The sequence below is a fragment of the Bufo gargarizans genome, chromosome 3, assembly GCF_014858855.1.
Source record: "Bufo gargarizans isolate SCDJY-AF-19 chromosome 3, ASM1485885v1, whole genome shotgun sequence".
Lineage (NCBI taxonomy): Eukaryota > Metazoa > Chordata > Amphibia > Anura > Bufonidae > Bufo > Bufo gargarizans.
The window spans coordinates 392,894,321-392,918,030 of NC_058082.1; the positions used below are offsets into that span (position 1 = coordinate 392,894,321).

General features: G+C 43.9%; 1 protein-coding gene across 2 annotated transcripts in view; it reads right to left on the bottom strand.

Annotated features, from left to right (window-relative positions):
* The window catches only part of GGNBP2 (gametogenetin binding protein 2), a 333,171-nt gene extending 310,412 nt beyond the window's left edge, over positions 1-22,759 (bottom strand). Inside the window, exon 1 of one of the 2 annotated variants that reach the window (XM_044288263.1) lies at positions 22,492-22,759. In XM_044288263.1, coding sequence (XP_044144198.1) covers positions 22,492-22,584 — 93 coding nt within the window. In that variant the 5' untranslated portion in view covers positions 22,585-22,759. The remainder of the gene's footprint in view (positions 1-22,491) is intronic. The other variant, XM_044288262.1, reaches the window with a different exon arrangement.
* Between the last annotated feature and the right edge of the window lie 951 nt (positions 22,760-23,710).

Genomic DNA, 23,710 nt, shown 5'->3' on the forward strand with positions numbered 1-23,710 from the left:
CAGGAAAACCGGGTGCCCATTTAGTGAAATGTGCATATATACTGATTTTCAATTTCTCCATATATATGGGCCTGAAGCACTCAGACTGTATAGAAATGCAATGCGCTGCGATAAACTGTTTCTTCACTATACCCCAGCATATAGCCCTGAAGTGCACAGACTGTATTCTAATGCAGAGCACTGAGATTAATAGGTTAAACAGCTGACAGCAAATATGTGGTCAGATTCTGGGACAAAAAAAAAATATTGTTTTTCACCTATATTCTTCCCATCTATGCCCCTGATACACAGAAGGTATTGCACAGATGACACCTTCTATTAAGATAACTAGGGATGTCCCGATACCAGTATCGGTGCCGATACCAGAAATTTGCACGAGTACTTGTGGTACCTCATGGCCCAGATCAAGTAGTGGTGGTGGTGATGGCGTGTCCCATCTTCTTCAGGGCGGCGGCTGCAGCGGCGTGTCCCATCTTCTCTTCCGATCGGCGGTGGCGCTGCTCCCAGCTGATCAGCGTGGGGGTGGCAGCGGATATTATACACCTGGGGACGTGCTGGCTCGGCAGCGGCAGGAGAAGGCCGCCTCTGGCTGGGGTTCCGGATATCATCCTCAGGGGACTGCAAGAAGCTGGGCCAGAGGTGGAGAGATGGCAGGAGCTGCCGGAGCCCAGGTACTGCAGTCCATTCTTATGTTTGCCAGCCACATCCGATTCTGAGAAAGCTTTGTGACAACCAATATGGCCGCCTCTCATAAGCAGAACCATCCAGAGCAGAAGTGGGAGGAGCTAGCATTGAGAACTTCAGGGAAAGTGGGTGACAACCCCTGTGACTGCTGTGATGCTGGCTGCTGTGGTTGTAACCAAGGATCTATCAGACTGGGAGCACTCATACAGTCTGACTACTCAGTCGCCTTCATTATGCTGGCCATTAAAGGGGTTGTCACAGATTTATGCCGGAAATATGTAATGAAGTAAAGAATATCAGAGAGGTCACGTGGCTGTACTCTGTGCATCTGCATGGGAAGGATTACATCAGTCCAGATGGGTATGATGCATGAAATGGAGAAGAAATCCTGTTAATTTATCTCCATTTCATGTTAAAACAGACAGTGAATAATAAAATAAGGTGGGGGGGGGGGGGGGGCAATGGGCATATAATAGTGATCCCCAACCAGTGTGCCTCCAGCTGTTGCAAAACTACACCTCCCCCACATCCCCGCACAGCCAAAAGCTGTGAAGGCATGCTGTGAGTTGTAGTTTTGCAACAGCTGGAGGCACATTGGTTGGGAAGCACCGTTGCAGGCCCATTTATTAATTTATTAACCCTTGTACAAAGGAAAAGTAAAGCAGTTGTCCATAGCAACCAAATTCCAGCTTTAATTTTTTTTCATAGCTATCACTATGAATTAACACATGTGGAATTATATACATAATAAAAAAAAGTGTGAAACAACTGAAAAATGATGATTACACTTACCGGCAATCAGATTTTCCTGACCCCACGACAGCACCACTGAGAGATAGCTCCGCCTCCATGGACAGAAAACCTGTAGCATAAAAAAGGTGGAGCCACTCTTCCACCTCAGTGGGTTTACAGCGCATGAGAGGGACTCCCCTTTAGGTTAACACAATATATATGTCTTTTTTTTTTTTTTTGCATCACACCACGTGATTTTTTCCACCAACCACCACCTTAGGGAGGGAATTAGACGGGTGCTGTCGTGGGGTCAGGAAAATCCGATTACCGGTAAATGTAATCATCATTTTTCCCCTCCCCCACGACAGCACCACTGAGAGAGATTACGTAGAATTCAAGGGAGGGTGACCACTTCTAACACCTTAGTACCAAAAAGGAGGTCAGAAACAGAGTCGAGCTGAAGCCTATAGTGCTTATAGAAGGTAGAAGGAGAAGCCCACGTGGCCGCCCTGCAGATCTGGTCAATAGAGACGTTAGACCTCTCTGCCCAGGAGGTAGACATTGCCCTAGTAGAGTGAGCCATCAGGGACAGTGGAGGAGAAAGACCAGAACAAGAGTAGGCTAGGGAAATAAGCTCTCGTATCCACCTAGCAATGGTACTTTTGGAGGCAGTATTACCTTTTCGAGCCCCAGCGTATAACACTAACAAGGAAGAGGATTTTCTCCAATCCTTTGATCTCTCCAGGTATTGGATCAAGCACCTTCTTACATCCAATAAGTGCCATCTATCTTCTTCCTCAGTTTTAGGGTCTGGAAAAAAAAAGACTGGCAAGACAATTTCCTGCAACCTGTTAGTCTTAGAAGGTACCTTGGGGATGAACTTTGGATCTGGTCTAAGAATTACTCTATCCTCACGTATGGACAAACGGGGAGTTGATAGACAGTGCCTGAAGCTCGCTAACTCTACGTGCTGAAGTTAACGCTATTAACATAACTAACTTCAATGTAAGATTTTTAATAGAACACTCCTCAATGGGCTCAAAGGGGGAACTGGTCAAAGCTTTTAAGACTAGGTTCAAATCCCAGGGGGGAAACCTGGGGCCCCTAACCGGTGCAACCCTATCAACTGCCTTAAAGAACCTGACTATCCAGGGATACATGGCCAGACTTCTACCACTTAAGCCTGAGAGGGCCGAAACCTGAACTTTCAGAGTGCTCTTGGCCAATCCTAAGGACAGACCCCTTTTCAAGAATTCTAAGACCTGTCTGGTGGAAATACTCTCTGGCCAAACATCGGTGTCCAGACCTGAAAAGGAGAGGAATCTCCTCCATATTCTTGCATAAATAGTATTAGTCACCCTCTTTCTTCTACTAAGAATGGTGGAGGTCAAGGCTTCCGAGAAGCCTTTCCTAATCAGGTGCGCCCTCTCAATCTCCATGCCGTAAGGTGTAAGGATCCTATTTCTGGATGCATTACTGGGCCCTGCCTCAGGAGGTCCGGAATGTTGGGAAGAACCCATGGTTCCGCTATCGACATGGATCTGAGTAGAGAGAACCAGGCTCTCCTTGGGCAAAAGGGGGCGGTGACTATCATGTCTGACCTCTCTTCCCTTATCTTCCTGAGAACTCTGGGTAGGAGCTGAAGGGGAGGAAAGGCATATCCCAGCCAGAATCTCCATTCCAGAAGGAAGGCATCCACCCCATATGGGGATTCGCAGGGACTGAGGGAGCAAAATCTTTCTACCTGCCTGTTCTCCCTGGTGGCAGATAGATCCACAATTTTTGCAAATATGGACGGGTTCAGGGACCACTCCCCCTGCTTTAAACGATGACGGCTTAGGAAGTCGGCCTGGACATTTTCTTTCCCCCTTATGTGTAGGGCGGATATGTGGATTAATTTCTCCTCGAACTCCGAGAATATTATCTTTGCCTCCTTCATTAAAGATGGGATCTGGTACCTCCCTGGCGGTTCAGGTACGATACTACTGTTCTGTTGTCCGACATGACTGACATGCTGGTGCTGGAGTACTGGAAGGGCTGTCCGTAAAGCTAACAATACTGCTCTCAATTCTTTCCTGTTGGACGAGAACTGTCTCTGCAACGGGGACCAGATTCCCTGCCTCAACTGACCTCGGAAATGTGCACCCCATCTCCAAGGGCTGGCGTCTGTAGTGATTACTACTGGATCGGGGTAATTCCACGGAATACCCTGGTCTAAGTTTCCTACCTCCAACCGAGGGAGATCAGAGTCCTTTGGCTGAGACATATCTGAGAGTCTAATGTTATCTCTTTTTGTTTTGTCCAATTCAAAATTTCCCACTAATATCCTCGAATGAAATTGAGCCCAGCGGACTGCTGGAATACAGGCCGTCATTAACCCTAGCAATGACATTGCTTTTCGGACTGACATCCCTGGGTTCTCCTGGGCCCTCCAGGCTTCGTTCTGGATTTTTCCTATCTTCTCTGCTGGAAGAAAAGTCTTTTGTCGCACAGAGTCCAACCGAAGTCCCAGAAATATCTGACTTATGCTGGGTTCCAACATGGATTTTTTGGAATTGATCATCCAACCCAGATGCTCCAGGATCCGAATGCTATAGGAAGTGGACAAGGGGCATCTACACAATGCGCATTACTTATTCTTTTTCTTGGATGTGGCTTTCTTAGCTGCCATCTACAAAGCAATAATAGAAACAAGGGGACATATCAGTGATTTCGTAAAAGGTCAGTGTCTTACCCCATCAGAAGCCTGTCTTATACCGGCTGCTTTTCTGATTCCGTCTCCTCTGGTCTTTTCTCCTCCATAATAATATCCCTGGAGGTATAGAGGATACAAGAAATCAATATGCCACAGGGAACAGCGCCTCTCCTCTGAGAGTTCTGCATGTTCCCTGGGAGCGCCCTCTAGATGCAGCAATCCTTTCTCACCGTCCTCTGCAAAGAAAAAGACTGTGGCAAAGCCTGGCCGTCCCAAGTCCAAAATGAGAGCACAGCCGCCTCTGTTCTGCGTCCTCCGCTGCGTTCCGGTTGCTGGAACGCATAAGGCACATTATATTTCCGGCCCTGAACTGGAAGTAGTCAGTGGAACGCACGTCTTAACTGACGTCATTCCTGCGACTCCCGGTTTGGCGCTCCGACACGCTCCACTGCACGGCTTCCGCCCGCAGTCCTCGCTGGGTGCGCGCCAGGGATGTCCGCCCTCTGGCATGTTTCCCCTCGCCGCCCTGCATCGCGGCAACATCCGGGCCTCTCCTTTGAGGGACCGGTGTCTTCAGCCTTAGGATCAGCAGCTGGCCCGGACCAACTCCCGTCCCTCAGATGTACACCCGGTAAGGCTGGCGTGACCCATTGCTCTCTAGGCTTTCCTAGGATTTCCAAGCCATGGGTCCCTGTAAGAAAAAAACAGCTACACGTCTCCTGCTCCAGGGACAGGAAACCTCACTGAGGTGGGAGTGTGGCTCCACCTTTTTTATGCTACAGGTTTCCTGTCCATGGAGGCGGAGCCATCTCTCAGTGGTGCTGTCGTGGGGGAGGGGAAAATATGTCATATTCTAGGTTCTTCAAGGTAGCCACCTTTTTGCTTTGATTACTGCTTTGCACACTCTTGGCATTCTCTTGATGAGCTTCAAGAGGTAGTCACCTGAAATGGTTTTCACTTCACAGGTGTGCCCTGTCAGGTTTAATGAGTGGGATTTCTTGCCTTATAAATGGCGTTGGGACCATCAGTTGTCTTGTGGAGAAGTCAGGTGGATACACAGCTGATAGTCCTACTGAATAGACTGTTAGAATTTATATTATGGCAAGAAAAAAAAAAGCAGCTAAGTAAAGAAACGAAGGTCAGTCAGTCCGAAAAATTGGGAAAACTTTGAAAGTGTCCCCAAGTGCAGTCACAAAAACCGTCAAGCGCTACAAAGAAACTGGCTCACATGCGGACCGTCCCAGGAAAGGAAGACCAAGAGTCACCTCTGCTGCGGAGGATAAGTTCATCCGAGTCACCAGCCTCAGAAATCTCAGGTTAACAGCAGCTCAGATTAGAGACCAGGTCAATGCCACACAGAGTTCTAGCAGCAGACACATCTCTAGAACAACTGTTAAGAGGAGACTGTGTAAATCAGGCCTTCATGGTAGAATATCTGCTAGGAAACCACTGCTAAGGACAGGCAACAAGCAGAAGAGACTTGTTTGGGCATTAGACCAGTGGAAATCTGTGCTTTGGTCCGATGAGTCCAAATTTGAGATCTTTGGTTCCAACCACCATGTCTTTGTGCGACGCAGAAAAGGTGAACGGGTGGACTCTACATGCCTGGTTCCCACCGTGAAGCATGGAGGAGGAGGTGCGATGGTGTGGGGGTGCTTTGCTGGTGACACTGTTGGATTTATTCAAAATTGAAGGCATACTGAACCAGCATGGCTACCACAGCATCTTGCAGCAGCATGCTATTCCATCCGGTTTGCGTTTAGTTGGACCATCATTTATTTTTCAACAGGACAATGACCCCCAAACACACCTCCAGGCTGTGTAAGGGCTATTTGACCATGAAGGAGAGTGATTGGGTGCTGCGCCAGATGACGCGGCCTCCACCGGACCTGAACCCAATCGAGATGGTTTGGGGTGAGCTGGACCGCAGAGTGAAGGCAAAAGGGCCAACAAGTGCATCTCTGGGAACTCCTTCAAGACTGTTGGAAGACCATTTCAGGTGACTACCTCTTGAAGCTCATCAAGAGAATGCCAAGAGTGTGCAAAGCAGTAATCAAAGCAAAAGGTGGCTACTTTGAAGAACCTAGAATATGACATTTTCAGTTGTTTTACACTTTTTTTGTTATGTATATAATTCCACATGTGTAAATTCATAGTTTTAATGTCTTCAGTGTGAATCTATTATTTTCATGACTATGAAAATTAAGAAATCTCTTTGAATGAGAAGGCGTGTCCAAACTTTTGGTCTGTTTTTTCTCTCTCTCTCATTTTTTTTAAGTTCAAAACTACACTTTAAATTGCTGCCAACACAGTCTTTAACCCCTTAGGGACCCATGACGTACCGGTACGGCATGGATCACGAGTCCTTAAGGACCCATGACGTACCGGTACGTCATGAGTTTAACCACTTCAGCCCCGCTAGCTGAAACCCCCTTCATGACCAGAGCACTTTTTACACTTCTGCACTACACTCCTTTCACCGTTTATCGCTCGGTCATACAACTTACCACCCAAATGAATTTTACCTCCTTTTCTTCTCACTAATGGAGCTTTCATTTGGTGGTATTTTATTGCTGCTGACATTTTTACTTTTTTTGTTATTAATCGAAATGTAACGATTTTTTTGCAAAAAAATGACATTTTTCACTTTAAGCTGTAAAATTTTGCGAAAAAAAACGACATCCATATATACATTTTTCGCTAAATTTATAGTTCTACATGTCTTTGATAAAAAAAAAATAAAAAAAAAAAAAAAAAAAAAAAAAAATGGTTTGGGTAAAAGTTATAGCGTTTACAAACTATGGTACAAAAATGTGAATTTCCGCTTTTTGAAGCAGCTCTGACTTTCTGAGCACCTGTCATGATTCCTGAGGTTCTACAATGCCCAAACAGTAGAAAACCCCCACAAATGACCCCATTTCGGAAAGTAGACACCCTAAGGTATTCGCTGATGGGCATAGTGAGTTCATAGAACTTTTTATTTTTTGTCACAAGTTAGTGGAAAATGATGATGATTTTTTATTTTTATTTTTTTCTTACAAAGTCTCATATTAAACTAACTTGCGACAAAAAATAAAAAATTCTAGGAACTCGCCATGCCCCTGACGGAATACCTTGGGGTGTCTTCTTTCCAAAATGGGGTCACTTGTGGGGTAGTTATACTGCCCTGGCAATTTAGGGGCCCAAATGTGTGAGAAGAACTTTGCAATCGAAATGTGTAAAAAATGACTGGTGAAATCCGAAAGGTGCACTTTGGAATATGTGCCCCTTTGCCCACCTTGGCTGCAAAAAAGTGTCACACATCTGGTATAGCCGTACTCAGGAGAAGTTGGGGAATATGTTTTGGGGTGTCATTTTACATTTACCCATGCTGGGTGAGAGAAATATCTTGGCAAAAGACAACTTTTCCCATTTTTTTTATACAAAGTTGGCATTTGACCAAGATATTTTTCTCACCCAGCATGGGTATATGTAAAATGACACCCCAAAACACATTTCCCAACTTCTCCTGAGTACGGCGATACCACATGTGACACTTTTTTGCAGCCTAGATGCGCAAAGGGGCCCAAATTCCTTTTAGGAGGGCATTTTTAGACATTTGGATCCCAGACTTCTTCTCACACTTCCGGGCCCCTAAAAAGCCAGGGCAGTATAAATACCCCACATGTGACCCCACTTTGGAAAGAAGACACCCCAAGGTATTCAATGAGGGGCCTGGCGAGTTCCTAGAATTTTTTTTTTTTGCATAAGTTAGCGGATATTGATTTTTTTTTGTTTTTTTTCTCACAAAGTCTCACTTTCTGCTAACTTAGGACAAAAATGTCAATCTTTCATGGACTCAATATGCCCCTCACGGAATACCTTGGGGTGTCTTCTTTCCGAAATGGGGTCACATGTGGGGTATTTATACTGCCCTGGCTTTTTAGGGGCCCTAAAGCGTGAGAAGAAGTCTGGAATATAAATGTCTAAAAATGTTTACGCATTTGGATTCCGTGAGGGGTATGGTGAGATCATGTGAGATTTTATTTTTTGACACAAGTTAGTGGAATATGAGACTTCGTAAGAAAAAACAAAAACAAACAAAAAATTTCCGCTAACTTGTGCCAAAAAAAAACGTCTGAATGGAACCTTACAGGGGGGTGATCACCCATATAGACTCCCTGATCACCCCCCTGTCATTGATCACCCCCCTGTAAGGCTCCATTCAGACGTCTGTATGATTTTTACGGATACATGGATCGGATCCGCAAAACACATGCGGACGTCTGAATGGAGCCTTACAGGGGGGTTATCAATGACAGGGGGTGATCAGGGAGTGTATATGGGTGATCACCCGCCTGTCATTGATCATCACCCCCCCTGTAAGGCTCCATTCAGACGTCCGCATGTGTTTTGCGGATCCGATCCATGTATCCGTGGATCCGTAAAAATCATACGGACGTCTGAACGGAGCCTGACAGGGGGGTGATCAATGACAGGGGGGTGATCAGGGAGTTTATATGGGGTGATCAGGGGTTCATAAAGGGTTAATAAGTGACGGGGGGGGGGGTGTAGTGTAGTGTAGTGTAGTGTTTGGTGCGACTTTACTGACCTACCCGTGTCCTCTGGTGGTCGATCCTAACAAAAGGGACCACCAGAGGACCAGGTAGGAGGTATATTAGACGCTGTTATCAAAACAGCGTCTAATATACCTGTTAGGGGTTAAAAAATTCGGATCTCCAGCCTGCCAGCGAACGATCGCCGCTGGCAGGCTGGAGATCCACTCGCTTACCTTTCGTTCCTGTGAGCGCGCGCGCCTGTGTGCGCGCGTTCACAGGAAATCCCGGCCCTCGCGAGATGACGCGTATATGCGTCGTCGTGCGCAGGGCTGCCGCCTCCGGACCGCACATCTGCGTTAGGCGGTCCGGAGGCGGTTAAAGTGAGATTGCGGCGCCCCGGGGGTTAATCCGCACAGGATGCCGGCTGAAATCATTCAGCCGGCATCCTGTCAATCGCTGGGGAGGGGTCATCCTGAGGTTTGTTGCGATTTCTGATCCCCGCGGTCCCTGACTGCGGCGATCAGAAACTATAGTATGCCGCAAATATATATTTATTTATCACACACCCCCGCCCCCCTGAATGATTTTAGCCCAGTGGGAGGTGCAGGGGGGGTTGCGGGCGGTGCAGGAGGCGGGATTGCGATCCCCCGCCTGCCTCCCGCAGAATAATCGTTGGTGTACAATGGTATACCAGAGTGTCAGCACATTGCTGACACTCTGGTATAAACGGCTGACATCTGTGAATGGATGTCAGCCGTTTAACCCTTTCCATACAGCGGTCCGTACGGAATATGACAAAAAAAAAAAGCCATTTTTTTGTCATCTTACGTCACAAAAAGTGCAATAGCAAGCGATCAAAAAGTCATATGCACCCCAAAATAGTGCCAATAAAACAGCCATCTCATCCCGCAAAAAAAGGGGACCCTACTTAACTGAAAAAACTATGGCTCTTAGGCTATGGAGACAAACTTTTTTTTTTTTTTTTAATGAAATCATTGTGTAAAACTTACATAAATAAAAAAGAATTGTATACATTTTAGGCAATCGCCGCGTCCGTGACAACATGCTCTATAAAAAAGTACTACATGATCTAACCTTTCAGATTAATGTTGTAAATAATAAATAAATTAAAAAAAAAAAGTGCCAAAAAAGTCATTTCTTGTTACCTTGCTGCACAAAAAGTGTAATATAGAGCAACCAAAAATCATATGTACCCTAAACTAGTACCATCAAAACTGCCACCCTATCCCGTAGTTTCTAAAATGGGGTCACCTTTTTGGAGTTTCTACTCTAGGGGTGCATCAGGGGAGCTTCAAATAGGACTTGGTGTAAAAAAAAAACAGTCCAGCAAAATCTGCCTTCCAAAAACCGTATGGCATTCCTTTCCTTCTGTGCCCTGCCGTGTGCCCGTACAGCGGTTTACAACCACATATGAGGAGTTTCTGTAAACTGCAGAATCAGGGCCATAAATATTGAGTTTTGTTTGGCTGTTAACCCTTGCTTTGTTACTTGGAGAAAAAAAAAAAGGAAAATCTGCCAAAAAAGTGACAATTTGAAACTGTATCTCTATTTTCTATTAAATCTTGTGCAACACCTAAAGGGTTAACAAAGTTTGTAAAATCAGTTTTTAATACCTTGAGGGGTGTAGTTTCTTAGATGGTCACTTTTAGGGAGTTTCTACTCTAGGGGTGCATCAGGGGGCTTCAAATGGGACATGGTGTAAATAAACCAGTCCAGCAAAATCTGCCTTCCAAAAACCAAACAGCGCACCTTTCACTCTACGCCCCGCTGTGTGGCCGTACAGTAGTTTACGGTCATATGGGGCATTTCTGTAAACGGCAGAGTCAGGGCAATAAAGATACAGTCTTGTTTGGCTGTTAACCCTTGCTTTGTTAGTGGAAAGAATGGGTTAAAATGAAAAATTAGACGATCACCTTTGTTCTTCATGGCAAACTGCACAAAGTCTAGAGCAGTGTTTCCCAACCAGTGTGCCTCCAGCTGTTGCAAAACTACAACTCCCAGCATGCCCGCACAACCAAAGACTGTCCGGGCATGCTGGGAGTTGTAGTTTTGCAACAGCTGGAGGCACACTGGTTGGAAAACACTGGTCTAGAGGATCTCCTCCAGGGTTCAGTCATCTCGAGATACTTTAAGAGACATGCAATTTCCTTTCTTTTTCATTATTCGGAGCTTGGCATACTTAACCACTTCAACTTCCCTAGCTGAAACCCCCTTAATGACCAGGCCACTTTTTACACTTCTGCACTACACTACTTTCACCGTTTATTGCTCGGTCATGCAACTTACCACCCAAATGAATTTTACCTCCTTTTCTTCTCACTAATAGAGCTTTCATTTGGTGGTATTTCATTGCTGCTGACATTTTAACTTTTTTGGTTATTAATCGAAATTTTTCACTTTCAGTTGTAAAATTTTGCAAAAAATACGACATCCATATATAAATTTTTCGCTAAATTTATTGTTCTACATATCTTTGATAAAAAAAATAATGTTTGGGCAAAAAAATAAAAAAATAAAATGGTTTGGGTAAAAGTTATAGCGTTTACAAACTATGGTACAAAAATGTGAATTTCCGCTTTTTGAAGCAGACTTTCTGAGCACCTGTCATGTTTCCTGAGGTTCTACAATGCCCAGACAGTACAAACACCTCACAAATGACCCCATTTCGGAAAGTAGACACCCTAAGGTATTCGCTGATGGGCATAGCGAGTTCATAGAACTTTTTATTTTTTGTCACAAGTTAGCGGAAAATGATGATTTTGCTTCTTACAAAGTCTCATATTCCACTAACTTGTGACAAAAAATAAAAACTTCCACGAACTCACTATGCCCATCACAAAATACCTTGGGGTGTCTTCTTTCTAAAATGGGGTCACTTGTGGGGTAGTTATACTGCCCTGGCATTTTAGGGCCCATATGCGTGAGAAGTAGTTTGCAATCAAAATCTGAAAAAAAAAAAAATGACCGGTGAAATCCAAAAGGTGCTCTTTGGAATGTGTGCCCCTTTGCCCACCTAGGCTGCAATAAAGTGTCACACATCTGGTATCGCCGTACTCAGGAGAAGTTGGGGAATGTGTTTTGGGGTGTCATTTTACATATACCCATGCTGGGCGAGAGAAATATCTTGGCAAAAGACAACTTTTCCCATTTTTTTATACAAAGTTGGCATTTGACCAAGATATTTATCTCAACCAGCATGGGTATATGTAAAATGACACCCCAAAACACATTCCCCAACTTCTCCCGAGTACGGCGATACCACATGTGTGACACTTTTTTGCAGCCTAGATGCACAAAGGTGCCCAAATTCCTTTTAGGAGGGCATTTTTAGACATTTGGATCCCAGACTTCTTCTCACGCTTTAGGGCCCCTAAAAAGCCAGGGCAGTATAAATACCCCACATGTGACCCCACTTTGGAAAGAAGACCCCCAGGGCCTGGTGAGTTCATAGAATTTTTTTTTTGGCATAAGTTAGCGTTAATTGATTTATTTATTTCTCACAAAGTCTCACCGCTAACTTGGGACAAAAATTTCAATCTTTCATGGACTCAATATGCCCCTCAGCGAATACCTTGGGGTGTCTTCTTTCCAAAATGGGGTCATTTGTGGGGCGTTTGTACTGCCCTGGCATTTGAGGGTCTCCGCAATCATTACATGTATGGCCAGCATTAGGAGTTTCTGCTATTCTCCTTATATTGAGCATACAGGTAATGAGATTTTTTTTTCTGTTCACCCTATGGGCTGAAAGAAAAGAAATGAACGGCACAGATTTCTTCATTCGCATCGATCAATGTGGATGAAAAAAAAATCTCTGCCAAAAAAAAAGGGGAAAGGAGTCTGCCAGGACATAGGAGCTCCGCCCAACATCCATACCCACTTAGCTCGTATGCGCCGATTTCTCCATTCACATCAATCGATGTGGATGAATAAATCAGTGCTGCAGCTAGTCGATCGGTTGGTCCACCTAGAAGGTTTAAAAAAAAAAAAAAAAAAAAAAAGAAGAAAACCAGGCCGCAACACAATAATTGTATTAACTTTTGAACAGAACATTAACCTTTTTGCTTACTGGCGATTTTTTTTTTTTTTTTTTTTTTACCTTTATAGGACAAACCTCTCCTTCCCCATGGGACAATGTGCAATGTGCAAAGTGCAAAGTGCAGATCTCTTCCTGAAATTTGAGGAAGGATCCAGTTCTCCCAGCCTTACTGTAGAGAACAAAACTATTGTACAGAGCCAATTGAATCAAATATACAGACACCTTATACCAGCGTCTGGTTCTGCAGGAAACTAAATACGGAGACAACATCTGGTCATTGAAGTCCACCCCTCCCATGTGACGGTTATAGTCGTGGACTGAGAGGGGCTTTTCAATGACACGGGTTGCTCGCTCAATTTGGATTGTCGTGTCTGCGTGAATGGAGGAGAGCATGTAAACGTCACGCTTGTCTCTCCATTTCACCACGAGCAGTTCTTCGTTACACAAGGCAGCCCTCTCCCCCCTTGCAAGACGGGTGGTAACGAGCCGTCGTGGGAAGCCCGCGCGACTAGTTCGCGCGGTGCCACAGCAGCCAATCTGTTCTAGAAACAAATGCCTGAAGAGGGCCACACTTGTGTAGAAATTGTCCACATAAAGATGGTACCCCTTGCTGAATAAGGGTGACACCAAATCCCAGACTGTCTTCCCACTGCTCCCCAGGTAGTCAGGGCAACCGACCGGCTCCAGGGTCTGATCTTTTCCCTCATAGATCCGAAATTTGTGGGTATAGCCTGTGGCCCTTTCACAGAGCTTATACAATTTGACCCCATACCGGGCGCGCTTGCTTGGGATGTATTGTTTGAAGCCAAGGCGCCCGGTAAAATGTATCAGGGACTCGTCTACGCAGATGTTTTGCTATGGGGTATACAAATCTGCAAATTTCAGGTTGAAATGGTCTATGAGGGGCCAAATTTTGTGGAGCCGGTCAAAAGCTGGGTGGCCTCTGGGACGGGAGGTGGTGTTGTCGCTAAAGTGCAGGAAACGCAGGATGGCCTCAAAACGTGCCCTGGACATAGCAGCAGAGAACATGGGCATGTGATGAATTGGGTTCGTGGACCAATATGACCGAAATTCATGCTTTTTGGTTAGACCCATGTTGAGGAAAAGGCCCAGAAAAGTTTTAATTTCGGAAACTTGGACTGGTTTCCATCGGAAAGGCTAGGCATAATAGCTTCCTGGGTTGGCGGTTATAAGTTGTGCGGCATACCGGTTTGTTTCTGCCACGACTATGTCCAAGAGCTCCGCAGTCAAGAACAGCTAAAAAAAAAATCCCAGGGCCGAACAGATCCAAGCTGTCTCAACCCGAACTCCAGACTGGGAGGTGAAAGGGGGAACTACAGGTGCGGCTGAAGTTGGGGACTGCCAATCAGGATTTGCCAGCACCTCAGGGATTCTAGGGGGTCTACGGGCCTGTCTGTGCGGGGGCTGCGATGGGGTAACTACTGCACGTGCCACCGTATCAGCTTCAACTGCCCTTCTGGTGCTCGCCACTTCACCATGTTGTATGGCAGTGCTGGTACTAGGTCCAGGGAGGGCTGCACTGCTGGTGTATGCCTCACCACGTATCCGACAGCGCCAGCCCCAGATCACTTACAGATACTATAAAAGTTCAAATGCTGATTAGCAATACGCTAATCAGCGAATAAGGGACTGCGGTGCGGTGGGCTGGGCGCTAACTGATCCCTAAACTACCTAACCAAGGGGCCTAAACTATCCTAAAACCTAACGGTCAATACCAGTGAAAAAAAAAAAAAAAGTGACAGTTTACACTGATCACTTTTTTCCTTTCACTAGTGATTGACAGGGGAGATCAAAGGGGTGATTAAAGGGTTAATTGAGGGGGGAAAAAAAGCCTCTCAGGCTATGAGCTGAGCGCTGCGATTGGCCAACGCTACAGCATGGGAGAAGGAGACGCTGGCAGGTTCCCCTGGGTGGAGCCTAACTATGAAGATACCGGAGGCTATACCGGGAAAACGGACCGGCGCCCAGGTATAACAGTAAGAGCAGGGAGATCCATGGGCGCCGCTCTCCATGTCTGTATAGTTAGTTTAGATGTTTTATTCTAGTGAAATGTCATCTTTAATACACAGGTGAGTCAGCAGTCAAAATGAACCCACATGGCAAAAAAGCAGGGTTTGAGTTGCAAGTGCAGCATGATAGATAAACAAACCACAGTGAAGACCAGGTATAAGATATAGCCTGTGTCAAATGCCATATGGGTAAAAAGAGGACGGAGACTCACCTGAAAAAGACTGTGTGCTATGTCACCCAGGATGACGCTACCCCACAGCTGCTTTTTTACCATGTGGGTTCATTTTGACTGCTGACTCACCTGTGTGAAGGTTATCATACTTTTCTTTGGTCATTGGTCGGTCATTGCACCACTCATTCCATTGATCAACATACATATTTTTCACAACTGATACGTGTGCTATCCCAGGGTGGTGGTCTTTTTCTGCTCCCATTCACTTTTTAATGGCATATCATTTATTTATATGTATATCTTAATCATGTCATAACTAAATAAAATATATTTTTACTTTTTGGTACTATGAGCTCCGTTTTCTTGTCTTTTCGCTTATTTCACTCGGGAGCTAGTACCGAATTACAACTACGGGTGTCCCCTGTGGTTATACTAGGTGGACACTGTTTTCCATCTGTCATTTGGACACCCTTGGTCTTTTTTTTTTTCTATGTATTATAGAAGTAGAGAAATTAAAACTTGGAAATTTGCTAATTTGGCATTTTTTTTATAAATAAAAATGATTTTTTTTTTACTCCATTTTACCAGTGTCATGAAGTACAATATGTGACGAAAAAAAACAATCTCAGAATGGCATCAGGAGGTCTTCAGTTCAGACCCTCTTATGGCATTTTGGCCGGAGAAAATACTGCAGCATGCTGCAGCATTTTCTCTGGCCAAGATTCCGGAAAACTTACCCGATTGCCGGATCCGGCATTAATTTCCATTGAAATGTATTAAATGCCGTATCGGGTAGCAAGTGTTCCAGAAGACTGGATCCGGTTTCCCGGTCTGCACATACACGGACCTTTAAATCTGTTAAAATGATAAATACCGGAGAGAGGGATCCGGTATTGCAATGCATTTGTCAGACTGATTCGCATCAGACTAATATCCGTTCACATATGGATTTCTGGATCCAGCAGGCAGTTCCGGCAACAGAACTGCCTGCCAGATTCTTCTAATGCTAGTGTGAAATCCCCAAAATTTACAAGCGACCTTGACTTTTATGAAAACAGACAAATTAGACCATGTCGACCAGTCCCCGCAATGTGAACACACACAGACTGTCACTGCTCTGAAACCAGGAGTCATTGGGCCATGTGTCAAGGTCATGTGAACACAGCCTTTATAGCCAATGAGGGGCTGGGACAATCTGTAAGGTGTCCTCCAGGTCACAAGCTCGACACTGGCGATCAAAATTAGAGAACAATTTATGAACATTTGATTTTTTTCAGAAATAATGTAATCTACATTGATATTCATTTTAAGGATCTTTTTTTTTTTTGTAAGCGGTACAGCATGCTAGTAGAACAGTGTTTTTCAAAATAACCAAAATATATCAACATATAAAATCTGATGATCATAATAAGGCTCCATTCACACATCCGCAATTCCGTTCCGCATTTTGTGGAACGGAATTGCGGACCCATTCATTTATATGGGTCCACATAGAAATGAATAGAACATGACATTCTTGTCCGCAATAGCGGACAAGAATAGGCATATTCTATTAGTGCCGGCGATGTGCCGTCCGCAAAATGTGGAACGCACATTGCAGTTTGTGTTTTGCGGATCCGCAAAACACACACACGGATGTGTGAATGGACCCTTAGAGAACAGCAATGACTGAAGCACAGGAGGTCAGATCCCTTTTCTATTGTGCCAGATTGTGTCAGAGAAAACGAATCCATCCCCATTGACTTACGTTGTGTGCCAGGACGGATCCGTTTGGCTCAGTTTCGTCAAGCGGACAGCAAAACGCTGCAGGAAGCATTTTGGTGTCTGCCTCCAAAAGCAGAATGGAGACTGCTTGGAGGCAAACTGATGCATTCTGAGCGGATCCTTTTCCATTCAGAATGCATTAGGGCAAAACTGATCAGTTTTTGACCGCTTGTGAGCCCTGAACAAATCTCAAACAGAAAACCAAAACGCCAGTGTCAAAGTAGCCTTACACCAATAACTTGCAGGTATCTGAAAGTGTTCTCCATTTTGATCAATGTTCTTTTTCAATTATACCATTTACATTTTTATTCTGTGCCTAATAAATACAATTTATGAAATAATGTAAACAATATATTAGGGTGGCTCACGGCCCCTCTAAGTTCTATGGAAAGGTGCTTTTAATAAAAAAGATTCACCCTAATCCAATAACTAAAATAACATTACAAAATTGACAGGCACTCAAATAGAACCTCTAGAATTATATAACCAATTTTTATTCCGATAAAATAGCGTATACGAACATGCCATAAAAAATAATGGAGGTCAAAGAGGAATTAAACCCAAAAAGGCAGATATGCAATTAAAATAAATATACAATTAAAATAATAATATAACATCAAGGTAACATCTAATATTTTATGTGCCGTAAAAAAAAAAAATAATAATAATAATAATAATAATAATGATTGAATAAATTGGTAAATGGTCCAGTAAGGAATGCAATATTTAGGATAAGTATTAAAATCTTGGAATTCTGCCAGTATATTTGGTAATCAGCCTTCCCTTAAGATAACCAATGTCTCTTGAACTTCGTAAAAGAAGGGGGAAAAATTAATAATGTTTGGATTTTGATCCAACAGGTCTTCGACTCATAAGGTAATTTCTGTTATATCACCATAATGCTCATATCAACAAATAATAGTGTCGTATGACTAGATAATATTTAGTCTAGGACTAATAGGTCGACATCACATTGAAAGTTCAAATATAGCCAAGGAGAGGTAATACAACGGCATTATGATAACACATCTATCAATGGTTGTCTAATTTAGCGTCCCACAAGACACTGGTAAACCAGATAATATACCTCTCTCGGCGGTTTCACCAACCTGTACCACTTTTTTGAAGGCAGTTCCCCTTCCAAGTTCCACTGGACCATTTACCAATTTATTAAATATTGATACTTCAACACAATGATCTATTAGATGTCACCACCTTGATGTTATATTATATTTTATTAATTGTATATTCATTTTAATTGCATATCTGCCTTTTGGGGTTTAATTCCTTTTTTACCTTATTTTTAGGGCATGTTCGCATACGTTATTTTATAAGTGGAATACCGATAGAGAATAATGGACCAGAGTGGAATGCCCATAGAGAATAATTGAAATGTACTATTTGAATTAGAGACAAACCCATTTGACATACCGTATATGCCGGCGTATAAGACGACTGGGCATATAAGACAACCCCCAACTTTTACACTTAAAATATAGAGTTTGGGATATACTCGCCGTATAAGACTACCCCTTTTTCAACACACAGCAGTACATTACTGCATCCCACCACCATCCCTGGGTACCTCTGCCATCCCTGAATCCCACCACCATGCCTTCGGTATTCAAATTCAAGGGACGGACAATTATATATTGGAACCAACTGGGACTAGTGTTATGGATCATTAAAAATCTTTATTGACTGCAAACAAATTACACTTGGCATTAGCTGAGGAGTCTCGATAGCAATATAAATGTACTATTTAGTATAAACTGAGTGTGCCTTATCAAAAGATAAAATATAACTTTTATTTAGGTCAATTTGAAAATGAATTGGGTAAAGGTAATAACTAAAAATACTAAATGGGGTTGCATAGCCAGGTCTCCTCCTTTTGCTTCAGGTGGGGGTCAATATAACTGGCGGCTTTAATGATTTATTCCAGCTCCCTGCTCCTGCCTCTAGGCAGACGTGACGCACAGGGGGGCGGGCCTGTTGTCATGGGGATCTTACGACGCATTCCCGGTCGGCGCTCCCGCTGTCAGATTCACCTCTGATCCGATTATCAGGGCGATTCAATGTCATGGGCAGCGAATCCCAGGACATCACAGCCGTATTAATGATAGCTATACCAATGATATATAACAGCTTTTATTCATAAATACTGACGTATCCATCCAGGAATGTGCGAGTCCTGTGCGCCCATAATGTCCTATACATCCTCCCACATGTGTAGGTTAACCACATATGGGATCATAAATATGTAAATACAGATCTAAAATTTTGCTAGAGTATCATCAATGTCCCAAAAATATGAATGAGGAGGCGGCCAGGCTGGCTGCCAGAATGTCTAAGATAGATCACACTGCGATAGTACATTGATATCTGGAATAAATTCAATGTAAGCGATGCTGCGCAGGAACTGCTAATAGTAAATACTCCTTCACTGCCCATGACATTGAATCGTCCTGATGATCAGATCAGAGGCGAATCTTACAGTGGGAGCGCCAGTCGGGGACACGTCGGAAGGTCCCCGTCACTTGCGTTGTCCAGATCCGTCGTGTACTCCATTTGCCGGAATTACACGCCGGATCTGGAAAAACGCGCAAGAACGCATAATTTCTTTCTTTCCGGATGCGTCTTTCCGGCTTTTTTGTTAAAATACCGATACGGAAATCCTGAATCCAACATCAATGTTTTTTTCCGGGGGCCGGATCCGTACAAAAAAACGATGTTGGCTTCGGGATTTCCGGATCAGTCTCTTTTCGCGCCAGCCAAGCCCTTCCTATTTCTTGGCACAGGCGCAACTTCCGGATCCGTCGTAACAACTGAAGATGTTAGGACGGATCCGGAATAATACATTTCAATGGGCTATTATTCTGGATCCGTCGACGCGGCAAGTGTTCAGGATTTTTGACCTGAGCAAAAAGCGCAGCATGCTGCGGTATTTTCTCCGGCTAAAAAACGTTCCGGTCCTGAACTGAAGACATCCTGATGCAACAGATTTCTCTAATCCTGATCAGGATTTTTCCAGCATAGAGCCCTGACTACGGAACTCTATGCCAGAAAAGAAAAGCGCAAGTGTGAAAGAGCCCTTACTCTCCAAGTTCAGTAGGATTATTTAATGTTCAGATTAAGTGGAATTATCACTGTTTTCTGCAGAATGACACAAAGGAATAGACTATAAGGCTGGGTTCACACCGGGTTTGCCGGGTTTGCAAAACGCAAAACAGGCAAGAACCAATGATTCCCTATGGGAATGGTTCTCACCTGGGCGTTTTACAGCGCGTACGATCGCGCTGTAAAACGCCCGACGCTCAAACAAGTGCTTGAGCTTTTTTTTGGGCGTTTGTCGCTCGTTCCCGCACATAGAAATTCGAGAACGCGCGACAATGTGTGAACGCCAGTCTCTGTATGCGCGATTGTAAACGCCCGTACAATCGCGCATACAGAGCGCTCGTTTCAGAACGCTCAGGTCTGAACCCAGCGTAATGGAAAGTAAACTATGAGCTCATTTGCAGGTAAATCTGTGTTATGTAGGATATTAACCTTTACCGCAAGTGTTCCCTGGGTAGAGTAGCATATTGTAAAATGAAAATTACCTTCGATTATAACCATTTTCTATAGAATGCAAAGGTGATGGAATGCCCATAGGCTATAATGGGAAGTAAAACGTGACTTGATGCCTGAACCATTCAACATATCAAATAAATCTGTAGCAGGTTTAGGCTAAAAGCACACGATCAGGATTGCATGCGGATTTTCTGCGCGGATTTGCGCACAGAAAATCCGCACTGTAGGTCATGTACATTTTAATTTATGAGAATCTGAAATTATCAGTGCACACGATGCAGATTTTTTCCGCGCGGCTTTTGACCTGCGGTGCAGATTTTAAAATCAACAGCATATCAATTTATTTTAATTTTACTGACCGGATTTTCTTCATTCACTTAGTAAAATTCGCATGTACCGAATTCGCATGCAAATCTGCACTAATTGATGCCGATTGACCGCACAGATTTGCCTGTGAACGCCTGTGGATTTCAGTGCGGATGCTCCGCACATGAATCCTGAACGTGTGCCTGTACCCTTAGGCCTCTTTCACATGGCCGTCATGTTTTTTTTGCCCGGATAAGATGCGGGTGCGTTTTGGGAAAATGCGCACTTTTTCAGCGCGAGTGCAAAACATTGTAATGCGCTATGCACACGAGTGAGAAAAATCGGCATGTTTGGTACCCAAACTTCTTTACAGAACACCAAACCCGAACTTCTGTGGATTGCATTATTTTTGCTTATAACATGGTTATAAGGGAAAATAGCATTCTTAATACAGAATGCATAGTACAATAGGGCTGGAGGGGTTAAAAAAATAAATAAATAATTTAACTCACCTTAATCCACTTGATCGTGCCGCCGGCTTCTCTTCTGTCTTCACAGGACCTGGGATGACGTCACTGCGATCATCACATGATCCATCACATAATCTTTACCATGGCGATGGATCATATGATGGACCATGTGATGAGTGCAGTGACGTCATCAGAGGTCCTTTACCCATATCCTGAAGAAAGAAGAGATGCCAGCTGCGCAATCAAGTGGATTAAGGTTCTATTTTTTAACCCCTCCAGCCCTTTGTACTATGCAATCTGTATTAAGAATGCTATTATTTTCCCTCATAACCATATTATAAAAGGAAAAATAATAATGATCGGGTCCCCATCCCGATCGTCTCCTAGCAACAGTGCGTGAAAAATTGCACTGCATTCGCACTTGCTTGCTATTTTCACGCAGCCCCATTCATTTCTATGGGGCCTGCGTTGCGTGAAAAACACACAAAATAGAAGCATGCAGTGATTTTCACGCAACGCACAAGTGATGGTGAAAATCACCGCTCATGTGCACAGCCCCGTAGAAATGAATGGGTCCGGATTCAGTGCGGGTGCAATGCGTTCACCTCATGCATTGCACCCATGCGGAAAACTCGCCCGTGTGAAAGGAGCCTTACTCTTCAAGTTCAGTGTCATATTTAAAATTGAGATTAAGTGGGATTATCATGGGAACACTTGCGGTAAAGGTTAATGTCCTACATAAAACAGATTTACCTGGAAATGAGCTCAGAGTTTACTTCCCATTATAGTCTACGGGCATTACTTTGTGTCATTCTGCAGAAAAAGGTGATAATTCCACTTTAATCTGAACATTAAATAATCCCACTGAACTTGGAGAGTAAACCTGCTAAATAATTATTAGACAAGTCAAATGGTTTTGTCTCCAATTCAAATATTACCTTTCCATTATTCTCTACGGGCATTCCACTGTCACTCCTTTTAGTAGGTCCCAAAATTAGTTATATAATGCCAGTGGTTCTATTTGATTGAGTGCCTGACAATTTATGAAATAATCTTAAAATACTGCTATTTTCCTCATGTATTCATATTCACATAGGACTACACTATGACCTTGACGTTTCAGAAATTGTGTGTTCTCTAATTTTGATCACACTGTACGTGACTACACATTATCCGGACAGAAAGGGCGCCCTTTATGAGAGGGCAGAGAGTACAAGCTCCCAGCACTTGCAGCAGCGGACTTGTCTGCATGCGGTACCGGCTCCGTTTTCCCGCAGGACACGTCAGACACTTCTCGTCTCCTGTGTGCGGGAAGAGAGCCGGAGCAATCACTGCACAGAACTTCCTGGAGTCCGCTGAGGCCTAGGCGGCAGGCGAACAACTTGTACTAACTAAATTAACCTTTGCCCAGATAGCGCAGGCAAAGTAGAGAAGAAGCTTCCCACAGTACGGAAGAGGCACATAACACTCACTGTCAACGTGTCATCGATGTACAGAGGGATCTGCCTTCTACCGAAAGGAAACTCCTCGTCTCCGTCCCTGCAAACTGCTACCAGACGCGCCATCTCAAACCACTTTTCGCAGCTCGTGCATGTAACAGTATCTTCGCCACTGTCGTAAACAGTAAACGGACCCCGCCCTCGGCTTTTAGTATGCGAGCACTTCCGTAGCAGTCAGCAGATTCTATAGCCTCCAGTGTCTGTCATTAGCGTTGTGCGGTCCCGTGACTGTGAGGCAGCTTAACGTAATTACAAGTTCATTTTTTTTAAAATAATGGTTAATGAAATAGCTAGTTCTTGCACCCGGACCGACGTGACACGCTGCGTGGCGAATCTGAGAAAGCGAATTGATAGCCCTGCAACAAGAAAAACTTTATTGTTATCACGTATCAATCACACGGACAGAATGTTCTAGGGCAGTGTTGGTACTCAGCCTACTTATTGCAGCTAGACAGTGTCTCAGTTTTCAAAGTGAAGGCTTCCGACTGCATTCCCGTCCTATCTTTTCTGACATCCTGGGTTAATAACTGTCAGTTGGTACTTTAAAGGGTTTTTCCCAGGAAGAATTATTTTTCATCATGTGCCAGCAACATTCCCTCTGAAACAGAAGATCCATACTTACCTGCTTATGTGATTTTTATTAAACTGCACCACTGTGGCCAGTCATTGGCTGTAGTGTCACATGCAAGGCGTCGAGAGGGAAAGCGTCAAACCACTGGCGGATCTGAGAGGTGAGAAATGTAATTTTTAATTTTTTTTTATACACCATTCTGCCTCTTAAATAACACATTGTACCCCACCCTACAAGCCCCATTTAGGACGACCTTTCACCACTCGTGGAATGTTTAAATAAGGCTTCGTTCATATCATCGCTAGGCTTTCCGCTATATTTGTAATCCGTTCAAAATTATGGAAAGTTAATAAATAATGGAAAACCAACAGACACAAACAGAAAGCATATTTTCTGTCTTTTTAACGACTGACAAAACAGATCTGTTTAAACAATGGACACAATGTAACAGTTCGCTTTCCGTTATTCTTTGTTTTTGAAACGGATCCATTATTTATTTATAATTTTATTTCACATTTCATTTGAGCATGCTCAGATAAAGGAACAGAAAAACGAATTGCATAACGGATCACATACAAAGCAATCCGTTACAATCCGTCACTCATTGACTTTAATGCAAAA